Genomic DNA, 14,328 nt, shown 5'->3' on the forward strand with positions numbered 1-14,328 from the left:
ATCAAAAAAAAACCCCTAGGCCAGTCTGCATGATCTGCCCCACCTGAGTTGTGAATACTTATATCCCAAAAGAAAGAAATAAAATCCCAACCTCAACAGGGTTTTTTTTCCTACTTACATTTATAAAATGTTCTCCTACTGTTTCTCTTCAAAGGCTTCACATGGGGAAAGCAGACCATAGAGGTTTTGCAGTACCATAAGAAACACTTCAGTAATTGACAAAACCTGTTATCACTTCATACACACTGCACCTTAGGAACTTTTTCAGATCCATTCTGTGGGTACAAGGTCATAAGGCTTCAAGCAGTAAACTCTGCAAAAGAAGCTTCCGCTGCCGGAAATGCCCCATCTTCATGAAGCCGGCTGTACAGGTGGGAAACAAGCTACTTTGGTGCCAGAAGCCACCAAAAATGCAAGCAGGAGAATCCATACCTGAATTTCCAAAAGCCAATCAGGAAATACTGGGCTTCAGGGGACACATTTTTAAGAAAGCAGATTTCAGTGTAAAAAGTCTGGAACAGCATGTCTGCATGCTTCCAGATGTATTTATTTTCCACACAAAATATCTGTAAAAGGTATTTTCTTCAGTCTTTATGCAAACAACAATTATGAATGTTTTTACACTATTTTTTGAAGTCTTAAAAAGATTTTTTAAAGATAACTAACTTCCTAAACTTCCATACCCTTGTCTATAGCACTTGCATCCTATATCCACCTTCCTCATTCACTTGTGTTCTAGTACCCTCAGTGGAAAACCAGATGGATTTACATTTCTCCTGTACTCACCCATCATGATGTTATGATACTCTCTCTAGAAAAACACAATCATTTACATTTCTTCTGTATTTAACTATCACGATGTTATGTTCAAATTGTTACCCATAAGGAGTCAAACAAGATTTATAAGAAAAACAAAAAAACACACAGAATGACAGAGAGGAATGTTTTTGCCAGTACTAATTAAGCATCAGTTCACCGTTGCTTAGTCATGGGTATTTTGCATCCTTCCTTTTGATTTGGATTCCTGCTTTCTTATTTTCTCGTCTCCTTACATGACAGCCAGTCATTTTAACACAGTGTATTCACAATAGAACCTCTGCATATTATCACAGACAAAAACCCACTGAAGAGAGGCTGTGACAAAAGGTGGTTCCACTTGGGAGAAGCATTTTTTTTAAATGAATAAATTAGAAATATAAGAGTAAACAAAGTATACGAAGGTATCTCATCCCCTAGAAGGGTTACAGAAAGACATTCATGATTAGAGAGCTGTTATGCCTGACAGGTGTTGTACATAGAGCAAGGACTCTCCAGTGAAGTTTTTCTGTCTGTACAGTAGATGAGTCCAACTCCAAGCCTCTCCAAACTGCTCAGGTTTTGTAAGCATTAATTAATGCTTCATTAAGCATGTACATCCCAACTTCCCTGCCCAGCTGTAATCCAAGTTTTTCCAACTTAAGTTTAAAATTTTTACTTGCTTTCTTCTTTTTGCCTGTCAAGACCTGCAGGTTTATGTGGCAAAAGATAACATATCAGACATTTGACATCTTCCTCATGGAGATGCTCCTTTTTCAATTTGTGTTTTCAATGGCTACAGGTCTCAGGAGAACCCTTCTTTTAGTGAGAGCTAAGCTAGAACTGAAGAGTAGTTTTCTGATTTAGAAATTGAAAAAAAAAGAAGAGGAACCAAAACAAACTCCTGTCAAAGCATGAAATGACACTGCCTTGTGAGACAGCAAGAAAATAAGTTCTAAGAGCTTGAAAATCTGCAGTTCTCTGAACTAATTCAAACCTTCAGATTCAACAGGCAAATTTAGCCTGAGATTTTACTGTGGCTGGAGACATTTTGCACACTTTTTCACACTCCATTTCTTGCTCTCTTTTCCCTCCCTCTCTGTCAATTACTAGTGGAATCTCAGAGTGCTGCTGGCGGTTCTCCCCACTCCAGATCCATGACAAGCATCTGCTGAAGAGTACAGCGTATGTTATGCTATGTGCTGTTAATTCTGGATGCCTTAGGGCTTGGAAGGATCTTGTAAACTTAGAGAAATTTCCACGCACAGTATGACAAGTTCAAAACGGTCGGCAAAACTTCATTAAACCAGAAACTCCTAAGGGTAGCTAATGAAACACCTCTGTAAAAGCAATATTGAGAAAGGATGGCCCAGCTTCCAGGGGTTTGAAGCTCCCATCAAAAGGAAGGAGGAAGGACACAGCATGGCAGAAGAGATGCTTAGCTTTCTTTCACTAGGCCATTGGAATCAGCACTGGAATGAAAATTCTTCCTGTCTGACCAAGAAAAGAATTGCTAGTAATATATTAAACACAAAATTTTTTTTTTCCTAACTAGAAGGCTATCCAACTCATGAACATCAGGTTTTGTTCTGCATTCTCAACAGGAACAATCATGAAAATCTCATGGGAAAAATGCTCAGCTGAAAGTTGGGTCCAAAATCCAAGAAACCACAAAATGCAAATCTCCCCTGCCTTGCTGTACCTATATTTCCTCAAAGTTTAAAGCGGTTTCAGTGAACGTATTCTGAATTAAAATTTGTAAAAAAAGTCACAGTTTTCACATGATTTCAAGTTTCCCTGGAAAAGCTCTTCACAGATCTAATCCATGTGCTGTTTTGGAGGCAAAACTGTTGCTCTAGTGGCTGTGCAGATGATAACTGATATGCTACATACTCCTAAATCAAAGCTTAGGCAACCTATTGAATACTCGTACATATGGTGAAATTCTACACTTCAATGATTATATCTCAGTAGGGGACCAAAAATAACAAAGAAGGAATAACTAGCATAGACTAGAAGTATTTCTTTTACTAGTTCTGCCCTTTCAACCACACATCATCTTCATGCATACATTGTGCTGCAAAAAATGGAGTGATGTCCCCAATAACTGTGGTTCTGCTTAGGAGGTAACTGATGAGATGAACATGATGGGTATTATCCTTTAGTTGCATCATCATGGATCTAAAAGGTCACCCAACCCAAGAGCCCACTCGAAAAATAACTTTATCTGGAAAGTCTTGCCTTATTAAAGACATATTCCCTAACTTCCTAACACAGAGAAGAAGATATAAATGGAGATCTGGACATTTGTTTCAGTTTGCATGGAACAAGCAGTTGACTTGAACAGCCCACCTTTTTTTGGTGGAATGGAAGACGCAGTCTTAGATAGTGGAAATCATAGGTTTATTTCTGCTGACCTCTGCATTTCTGTTTGGTTGTCTCTAGTTTGAAACTCAACAATTGTAGTCAAGGAAAGGAAAGGGAGGAAAAAGTGAAGCGTTATTGAAGAAGAGGTGTTTACTCTAGAATGCTTGGGACTGGTTAAGATACTGTCTCTGTTCTTCCTCTTTTTCCCTTCCTTGTCACAATTGTCACAGATGTCTCTGGCTGCATGAGGCTCCTAGTGTGGGCCAAGAAGCTTTTGTTTGGTTTGCTTTTTAAAATAGAGAACAGTCAGTCTGTTCTTCTTTCCGTGGCACATCATCAACAATATTACAAAGAACAGGAGGGGGACACTGAAGCCAATTTCTGCTTTTCCGAACAAAGCATGTGGCTGCTATTTTACTTTAAGGAAGCGTTCTAGAGAGTGTTTTCAGGTACTTCAGAAAAGTAAAGAACTGTTAATGATTTTTCCATAGTTATTCTAATGCCTCACACTTAAAACCATAAAAACCAGTAGGTAATATAATGCATAAGCACAAAAGCATCTAGAAAATAACCACAGAAAATAACTAAAATAGCAAAAAGAACAGATACATCATAGAAGAACAATCTCCCATCTTAAAGAAAACTCTTTAAAAAAAGCCTTACAGTATTAAGTAAACATAGGCTTGTAGAATATGTGCAAGTTTAACCAATCAAAAGCTAAAAGTAGTTCAATTAAAATGTAAGTCCTGTCACTATACACTTGCCAAAAGTCCTCCTGCACATTACACAGTGAAGAAAAGTTAAGATGCATTCTTAAGATTCCTCATGCTTTACAAATCAACAGCTATGCTCAGCTGGGAAACATTAAAAAAAAAAAGGTTTGAATCCTTTTCAGAATAAAGATTTCAAAATATGCTGTTTTTTCTCTAAAGAAACACATGTCTTAAAGAAGAATACAATAGTTGAACACAGCAGATATATTTTAAAGAACAGGCTTAAGTTACTCAGGTCAATTCTCCCTAAGATACATGTATGCATCTTCAATTATCTTCATATATACAGCAGACAGCTGCAATCATCAGCTTATTTGCAGTGTATCTAATACCAACCCCTTTTAAAAACTTGTTTTACAAGTACCTGCCGATGATGTCAAATGAAACTTTCCTCTGCAGCTGTGAAGTACCCATTGAAAGAAACTGGACTTTTATCATACTTGGTGGCATTCAAAAGATATGCTTACCCCAACAAATATCCTTTCATGTAGAAAAGATAATTCTAAAATCATAGGCCTGCTATCTTTAGGAGTAGCTCAAAACAATATTTAATGATAAAAGCTATTGACACAGGCAGAAATGCTGCATTTATTTTGTTCAATAGGTTACTAAAGCACTCGAGGAGGAGGAAATTGACTTGAACTACAAAAGAAAAAAGAAAAAAAAAGAAAAAGATGAAAATTTGACTTTGTCTGAAACAAATCAGAATTACAACTGAAAATATGAAAAATGGAGTAGTGTATATTCGTTCAGAGTTAATTAAGCACACAAGGACGCTGCACCCACTTACTTAAAAGAGGATTCTGATCCAAGGTGCCAGTGCTGACTTTGACTCTAACTACATTCTTCTACTCACATTGCACTCAAAACCCAATGAATTCCTGCTTACCTACTTCTCTTAATAACAGACAAAGGAAATATGCTCTAGAGGCACAAGGTGACTTACAAGCTGATAACTGGGAAGGAGTGTAACACAACTGATCAACTTTCCAACACAAAAACTGGGGTATCACAGTCCTTTCTTGCACTCATGACAGACAACACCTTTCCTCCATCATATGCTTACACAGAATCTGGATCCCTCAGCACATCTTCATAATCCTCCTTGTGCAGGCATACACTCATCGCAGTCTCCATTAAACCTTCCCCTGAAGGAATTCTTTAGCTTCTAGCCACAAACCTGCCTGTGCCTATTCTCTGAAGACAACTACTAACTCTCACAAGTTACATCAAGAGACTCTCCACATGTAATGAAAATCACATTTAAAAAAGCAACATGACCTTCATAAACAGCTCTATAACCATGATCCATATATCCACTGCACTCAGTTCACATCTCTTAAGGAACCATCTAATGAGAACTGTGATTATATATGCAGAATATAAGTGAGAATATGAAAATATAAACAAGATCAATATAAATACTCTATTTTGTTTCTAGTTGAGAAATATTTGATTATAAGTACTCCTTTCGTCCAGCTCACAAAACATACATAAGAGAGTTCAGACATGCTCTGACAATTTTGAAACTTTTGTCCTAGAAAAATCAATGGAGTTGGATAAAACCTGCAGATCTTCTCTGACAATAAAGAACTGTAAATTGTTGCTATTTCAACTGTGGGCTTTGAATGTATACTAGTAAAAGGACTTGTCCAAAATGCAGTAACGACAACCTTAGCAAAATGTGATGACAAGTTTCTATTTAGTGACCTAAATGCCTTCTTCCTCTTTAGTAACTGAAAGTCAACGTGAGAGAATTAAAGAACATTTAATTATTTGTAACTTTCACCAACGATTTATCCTGCAAAGATCCACTTATACCACCCCTCTCCAAACAGGAAAGTTTATGGAAGTTCAAAAGGGATCAGCAAAATTATGAAAGAAAAACTTACTAAGAGCACTTAAGTGCAAAAGACATTACCTCAGACTAGGTAAGCTCTAGTCACAAACCGTGGGTGAGCTGCATTGTAGGGAAGTTTTACTGTCCGAATATTTGCCCTATTCTTACTGCTTTCCAGTGCATCTCTTTTGGCTGTTGCTAGAGACAAGGTATGAGGCGAGTCTGACTGCTAGAGTCAATCCATGCCTTCAGCCACAGAGAATTTTCCAACAGCCTCAAATGCATTCTGATCCAGGCCCATAGCCAAAATCCCAAATACAGATTTTGCCCTCAAATAGACTGTATTCAGGACACACAGAGAAACCCAAGCACTGAGACATGAGACCCACCTGTGCATTCATGTTGCAGTCCTTTCCCATAGTATCCTTTCTCACAGATGCACTCAAACTGGCCGGTGTGAGTGCCACATTTACAGCTTGCCATGATGTCGCAGCAGTTTTCACTTGCCTCACAGAGATATGAACAATGCGATATATCTTCTTGGATGTAGCTGCCAGAGGGTAGGTCTGAAACAGTATCAATTTATTAACAAAAAAAAACTCCACAAAGCTCCCTCCACAGTCTCGAATTATGTCATTAGTGAAACATTTCTTAAAAACCCTAAGTTCCAGTCCTAAGCAGTAGTGATGGCAGCACAAAGCTGAGCCTTGCTACATTTAAAATGTAAAAAAACCTAGCGTTCTTATTCTGGAAAAAGGCTCACTGAAATCCATGGTGCAAAGATTCTTCAATTTTCTCACTCAGCTTCATTTGAGTCTAACACTACCAGAACGTGGTCTCACTCCCAAGAGAGGCTGCTGAGACAACTTCTCCCAGCTTTGGCAGATGCCATCTTTGGCAGCAGGAGAGCATTTGGCCTTGAATGTACAACCAGTTGGTCATATTAAAAAAAAATCTTTCCTTTGGCATATTCACACAGACCAATTAAACCTACCTGGAACAAACAGGATGGCAGTAAAGCACACTACTTATGTAAAAGTAGCAGGCTTTTAAAAACTAAGTGTAGCAAATAAATGCTAATGGCTAGTCTGATGCATGTTCTAAGCCTCAATCAAGCAGCACTGGTTTACAAAGAAGGTCTAGTCACATGTTCTCACTTGCTAGTCTAATTTATTCTATTTCTCAGGAATAACTGTTTTTTTTAGAATATGTCAGAATAACAAAAGATAAAACCACAGTCCAAACTCTCCACCCCTTGGTCTTTCCAGTTTTACTGAACGTATAAGGTCATAAACACAAATAGTATTTACTCTTACACGCAGGGATCTAAATCAGTTCTGACCAGGCTAGCTTTTGTTGCTGTGTAAATACCAACAGGTATTAAGGCTAGTCTTAAGGTGTGTACTAGGTGCCTCTTTTGAACAACCATGTATCTGACCACAAGGTTCACATATTCAAGCAAAAGTTACACCTAGCCAAGACCACAGATGAGTTGAATGGAGGTAAGTATGTATAAACCAAGGAGGAGAATTTGGCTCACATTTTGATGCCGATGAGTTAGTTAAACAAACAGTTTATCCTTTTCCCTGAGGAATGAACAAGTCTGCTAGAAAGTAAGAGGAAAAAAAAAAAAAAAGAGAGAATCAACCCTACATGAAATGCAATTACAAGATAGTACTGGAGATCTTTCCATTCAGACCTCTCTGCTCCCTGTAGACTTCTGAGGTTGGTACGTTAATACCTTCATGAAGAGCCCTGCGTGCCAGGGCTTCAACTCAGTAAAACTGTGAAGAAGGTAACAGTGATCTTCTTTTGGATGAGACGCCATGTCATTCAGTTCTCGGATATTTCCCTGCCATATCCCGAAGGTGAAGATCTCCACTCCAAATTCACGCAGGGATGCTGCAATGGGCCTTGGGTCTCCTCCATTGGAATATCCATCAGTTATGAGAAATATCACCTTTGTGGCATTTCCACGGGCATGCCGTAATATTTGCTGGAAAAGAAAATGAAATTGCACACCTCAGCAAAAGGTTAGTAGTGGTTGATCTGTACATTACTTCTTCCATGATGTAGCGTCTTTTATTCGAATTACACAGCTAGATTAAGTCCCTGCAAGACCACTCACTATAATGAAGATGAAACAATCTGCAAGTAAAGCCTGTGGTTAGACAAGGGCAAACATTGAGTCACACTTCAGATGGTTAGAGTCTGCATAATCGCAGAAATCATGACACGCTCTGAAATGAGACACTTTTCATGCTGACTGACAAAGTCATCTGTGTATCAGACAGCAATGATCCTGACCAGTGCTTTAGCAACTTCAGGTTGCAGTCTGAACAGGTAATATAAAGGTTGAAAATCCAGTGAGAGACCCATGGGACCAAAGTTCAGACGATACCAACTGTCTCAGTGCCATGGGAGTGATGTGGATGGGTATCAGCTGCCAGTTTGGTTCATATTGTTTTTCTGTTCAGCACATAAAAGCCATTCAGTTCCAAACTTGCTTGACCATTCAGGTTGGTGAAAACTCACCAAACTCCACCATGAAAATGTGCTGCAAATGTACCACAAATTGTGGCACGTCGACTCTCATTATCGTGGCTTTCAGTATGTAATTTATGGACAAATCCTCTACAGTTTGTAAGGAGTAACTAAGAACAGTAAGTATTTTATTAGAGATTATTTTGCTCAAAAAAATCCACAGATCTATTAGAAGAATTGTAGGCACTGATAGATCAACAAAAGGTGAGGAATCACTCAAAACCACAGGTGCGAATGTTGGAAACAGCTCTCACACAATCAGCTTTTTATATGAGGAATCTATGAGTGGTTTCCACCGTGATTATCTGGCCACAGGCCCAGGAATTTTCTATTTCCATGTGTTCCTTCCCATTTTCCCTCTACCATTTCCTTGTCTAAAAGATGAAATCTACTGAATTTCTGGAAAAACAAAACAGTGGCTGTGTCTTTCTCTTTCCATATAAGATAGAATGGAAAAGACCTATTTTCCCAGTAAATCCACAAGAAATTTAACAGTGTATGTATAGACAGAAAACATGCCACAGGGCATGTACATACATGCACATGGATATGAAGAAAAAGGTAGTCAGATGGAAGACATTTCGTCAGGAACAGTAGTATTGTAACAAAAGCATCTCAGATACCTGATGTAAAATGCAAAAACAAAGCTGTGCCTCTCTCTACCACTGGAAGTTGAACAGGTTTTAGAAACAGATGAGAACACGGGATTAGTTAGAAAAAGGTTCCTACTCATTGCCAGGCTAGTAAATCATAAATAAAAGCAAAGAATTTGGGTACATCTCCTATTAAACAAGCTTCAAAAGAGTGATGATGCACAGTGTGAGTAGCTTCCCTAAATGCACCCTCAGCATGCCTCCTACCGTTAGCTACTGAATCTTCACCACCAGCACAATTGCACTAGAAAGCTGGAACCTGGAAAAATCAGCACTTCTCAGAATTGTCTATGCACGGAAAAACAAAACCTAAAGCATGACAACAACCACTAGAGTTTCCTATGGCATCATGCATTCAAGGACTGAATGTCAAGTCAGAGACAATAGTTACAAGTTTAACCATGTAACCAGTTGAAGAAGTTGAAGAAAGAGAAATAAGTAACTAAAAAAACGCCCTTCCAGTTGTATCCTCCATGGACTACAAACCACTCTATGGAGTTCCCATTCTTGTAATCAGCCACAGTCTGCCAGAGCGTGAGTAAATATGAGACCACCACCAATTTCCTCTTGCTGGCAACGTGCTGTCTGCTGCCCTAAAGCAGGGGATTGTGAAGGTGTATTTTCTCCTTCCTCTGTGAACTTACGTAGAAAGAATCAGGTGCAGACTTTCAACTTGGTGGCATGCAAATTACCACCATGTTTACTTCAATAATAGATTGTATCATGCTACAATCAATACAACAGACCACATTTGACAGACCTTCAGGTGATACTCCAAAAACCACACCATTGTATGATGTGTAGTAAATGCATTTAAGCCATCCTTAACAAACACAAATTCCAAAACCAAAGATGAACTGAGTTGAGTAGTTTTATTACAAAATCTTAAAGTAACACTTAGAAAGTAAAATTATCTGCCTTTCAGCTCAATCAAAAGCTCACAAATTAGGCCAGTCCAAAGAACCCGCAGAAATTTATAATCTTTCTCAGTTGGCTAGACCACGTTTCAGGACAATTTGATTTTTATTTGACAAGTCACTGATTTCAGGTAGATACTAAACAAAAACACGCACACACACCATAAATCAAAGCAGAAACTATTGGCACCATGGTCAGAAAGACTGCCAAGCAATGTGTTGCTGTTGGGCTTGATTTTATTACTACTTGTATGCAAAACCCAAAGGGAGTGAAATCAAATTCTCTTGAAGACACAAATGCCCTTCACAAACCAAACCTATTGTTCCTCGTGTTGCTTAAGTCATAAGTGGAAAACCAGAATGAAGTGGAAAACCAGAATGAAGTGGAAAACTAGAATGAAAAGAATCAGGAAGATAAAGACAAGGCAAAATACAATATGAAGACAAATAATAGGAAAAAAATAAAAATGCCTCATTTCAAATGCATTGTGAAACAGATGCTCTGAGACAAGTGGCATTGAAGGCAGAAGGGGTAGTGTTATTTATGATTAACACATATAATTAACATATTTAGTATTAACTGTGCTATTTTAAAATAGAATGTAAGCGACTTAAACTTCAATCCAACTTCTGAAGTATTCAGGCTGAAATTTTCCACTCAGGATGTTTGTCTCAAGCTGTTTCAGTGAAAATAGCTTTTATTTCGAAAAACAAGATGAGGAAAAACATATGTTCCATCCATACTTATTTGGTTTTTGCAACTGTTGCATCTCTGAGCTTTGCAGAGGAACTTTGAATCTGCAAATCACATTTATAATAAAGGTGGAAAAATAGGTCCCGAAAATATGCAAGTTGTGGAACTTATGTTACTGAGGAAGAAACCACAAGTTGCACAGGGTTAAGAGACATAACAGAGATTGCCAGCACAGTTCTCTCAAGATCCCACCTGCCTGCAGCTTGCTGTAGCAGAGCATGATGTCAACTCGCAATTATGTCATAATATGTACAGAAGGGAGAAAAAACCTTAATTTTGGCAGGATGTGGCTTTGCAATTTCAGTAATATCCTTTCAGCGCTGTTTCCCTCTGTGTGTAGAACAAAACTGTACAAACTTTGTAGATGAAGGTTGTGGATGGCATTACACACTGCCCTACCTTGTCAGCAAGTGATATTCATAACAGGAAGCAATCAAACTTCTGTATTTTCCCCAAATACAGGGATATGTCTGCACAGCCAATGAATGAACTAGTTTAAGCCATAGTAGTCTAGCCAGGACAACGTGGATCTCAGAACGGATTATTTAATTCTGATTAGTAGGGATGTCTGCTCTACAAAACTAGACTGTCACGGATGCATTCTGAAACTGCTGCGCAGGGTACCCAAACCCTCCATATCTTTCTGTGCAATCAAGAAAGGTTGCCTGGCTATAGGTTCTATGAACAATAGCCTACCAAACTCTTAAAAAATGCACGTCATCGGTTAGAGTAAGTGAGAAGCATCAGGACTTAAAGACCACTTTTGAGGGGCAAATATCGCTTAGCTACATGACTGAGGTAAAGCAAGTAGCCATCATCTTTTCTGTCCTCTGCACCTGAAAGCACAACCCTCCTCTTTGGGGCAGGACTTCTGTCACACGCAGACACCAACTGAGCTAACAGGTAAGAGAGCATGAAGCTGTCTTCCTGCTACCTGGCAGACTCGAATATCCAGGCATCAGTGGATCTGAGCAGAGAAAGAGACAGAGGACCAGACAGGATTGCTACATATTGCCCCTAGAAATCAAAACAAAACAAAGCCACTGAACAGCTTGGCCCTCATGTCTTGCAGCTGTAACTCGACACAGAATCCCTGCTGTATAACAACAGAGGAAAAGAACAAGGGAAAGAAGAAACATTCAGCATTTGAGGGGAAAAAAAACAAAGGGACATAAGTCTATTTTAAATAATCTGTATATGTCTGGTGGTCCAGTTAGTGTTTTGTTTCTTTCGGTGAAAGCACAGTGACATAAGGGACAGGCCACCATCCAGAGCTGCTGACAATCCAAGTAACAGTCTGCATTGCTCTGCCTCTTCTCTTCAATATTTATGTGGCATTTCACATCATTTTTGTTTCCTTTAACCCTGACTCACATTCCTCTATTCTGAGATACCTCACTCCTTCTCTCTTCACAGAGACATTTTGAAAGCTGTTTTTTTCCCCAACAGAAATTCCATATATTTTAAAATGTATGTTCACTTAACCCCTCAACTTGTAAGCAAAAAGAGAGGTGATTCTACGTATTTAACCAGACCCCGTCAACTTCATGGACTGTATCTACATAAAGATTTTTTTCGTGACAAAGCTCTGCAGTCCTATCATACATTGTCAGGGTCCTCAATAAATAAAGCTTAAAAGCCCACTAAACAGTACTCGGAAGTAAAAAGGATCCTGAGAAGTTGTTTGTTTGGTACGAATATCCACATCTGCTTCTGATTTTACCATCAAATGAAACTGAGCAACAGCCATAACTCAAAATAAGGTGCTGAATGACCTGTCTAATTGAGAACACAGACCATTTGGTCACTATATAAATTAATAAGAAGGGATAAGTACAAACAAAACAAAACAATTAATGATTTTGATGATTGCAAAGAAATGCATAGGGCCATGAGAAACACCTCATCTTTGACTGTTTTAGTACCTATTTTCTTGTCTACACTTCTTTCACAGGAGTGATAGATCAGCCAGCTTCAGTAACCCTTCCAGATCTTAAATAAAACATTCTTTTCGCATTAGCAAAAAGTTATTACCATCTGTATTGTATTCAGTCTCTGTTTAGTGTGTACAAATATCTGGCAGACTCACCATCTTCTTTGTGCCAATAACAGTCCTTAGAATTAAAAAATGAAGTCTTGTGCAACAAAAAAGTTGTTGTACAAAATCCTTCTCTAGAAATACACTACTGTAAGGCAACACAAAATCCTATCAGAACAGTTACAAAAACAGCTAAACCTCTAACTTCTGTGTTTTTAATATAGAGTTTGTAATACAAAACCAGGGGATGAGTAGCATCCAAGACCAAAGGGTTCTTCAGCCATTTGACAGTCACTAAAACGATGCTGTCAAAGGTTCTTTGTTACTGCCTCAATTACACGTTCTGCATCCGACCTGCAAACATTTGATCTTGGGCCTGATCTCTGTCCTTACTCGGTGTTTTGCGTTTAAAGAAGATTTTGACCATACAGACATAGATATTAACATACCTGTCCAAAGGGAAGCAAACTGAAATGGGTTAGTCTGTCTCATTTGACAAACTAAGCCGCCTTAGATAACATCAGACAGCCCCAGGATTCTTGCCAGGAGAAGCTTGCCTTAATAGGTTTAAGTTGGAACCTAGCTTTCAAAATAACATTATCCAAGCATTCATCACAAAAATTACATTGCTCCTTGTATACCTTGTAGGGAACACACTACCTAAGGGCTACAAAGGGAATGTTACTCGTTGCAGGCTGGGAAGAACCATCACTGCATCTCAGAAGAGAAACAGAAAGCTCTCCATTAAAGAGCCATTCAGCTCTGCTAAACCAGTAGACCACTTACATTGAATTTGTTTTTGCCCTAGGAATTACATAAAACCTACACACCATGGGATGAGCTCTGAATAGAACAAGATGATTCTTTTTCCCAGAGGATCACTTATTCACTGTAAAAGAAGTAATTCCCATTTTATAATATTACATAATTAATGTAAATATATATAATACAACATAATCACTATTAAACTCATATTAAGTTATACTGTGTTACCAAAACCACTGCTTATATATTCAGCAGAATATTAAAACAGTATGTCTTAATTTCTCATGATGACTTCAGAAGCAAAACTGCATTTCATTCACAAAGGAAAATGGCAATGCTAAACCCTTTTGAGAAGCTCACTTTTTGTTCCAAGGTTCCTTTGCTTTCATCCTTCCTGTAGATAAAAAAATCCAAATCTGGCAGGAAATTTTATGTAAATAAATATTCCAGAAAGAAAAAAAAATCAGTACTGGGATCAACCATAGTTTTTGATGGAGTTGAGGCATCTGATCACTGAATCCTGAGCAATCCTAAGGCAGGTGGGCATCTCACAGCAGTAACACAAAGCTAGGGGGTGATGAATATTGTTCCCCTTAATCATGATACGAATGTTGTTATTTCTCTACATAAAAGAGCTGGCTATATCTCCTCTGCCCCCTCTGTAAAACAGCAAAGGTCTGATTTCACCACCTTTTCTTTCGGTAACTGAAGAATGCTACTTTCACAGCTCCACTCAAATAATTCTTATCCCCTTTTCAGACTTTGTTGCCCCTTTCAGGAGAGGAACTAAAAGATATTCTACAGTTTTGGTTTCCAATTGTTACCTTTTGCCACTTTGTTCTGCACTGCTACACAAGCTTTAAAGAATGAGCTGTTACCTAT

At 38.4% G+C, this 14,328-nt stretch overlaps 1 protein-coding gene across 1 annotated transcript in view; it reads right to left on the reverse strand.

Annotated features, from left to right (window-relative positions):
• Positions 1–14,328, reverse strand: part of SVEP1 (sushi, von Willebrand factor type A, EGF and pentraxin domain containing 1) — a 131,587-nt gene that overhangs the window by 105,431 nt on the left and 11,828 nt on the right. Inside the window, 3 exon segments of the mRNA XM_086629854.1 lie at positions 6,165–6,341; positions 7,517–7,549; positions 7,552–7,771. Of these exon segments, the coding sequence (XP_086485980.1) occupies positions 6,165–6,341; positions 7,517–7,549; positions 7,552–7,771 (430 nt within the window).

Source organism: Tauraco erythrolophus, chromosome Z, assembly GCF_009769465.1.
Source record: "Tauraco erythrolophus isolate bTauEry1 chromosome Z, bTauEry1.pri, whole genome shotgun sequence".
NCBI lineage: Eukaryota > Metazoa > Chordata > Aves > Musophagiformes > Musophagidae > Tauraco > Tauraco erythrolophus.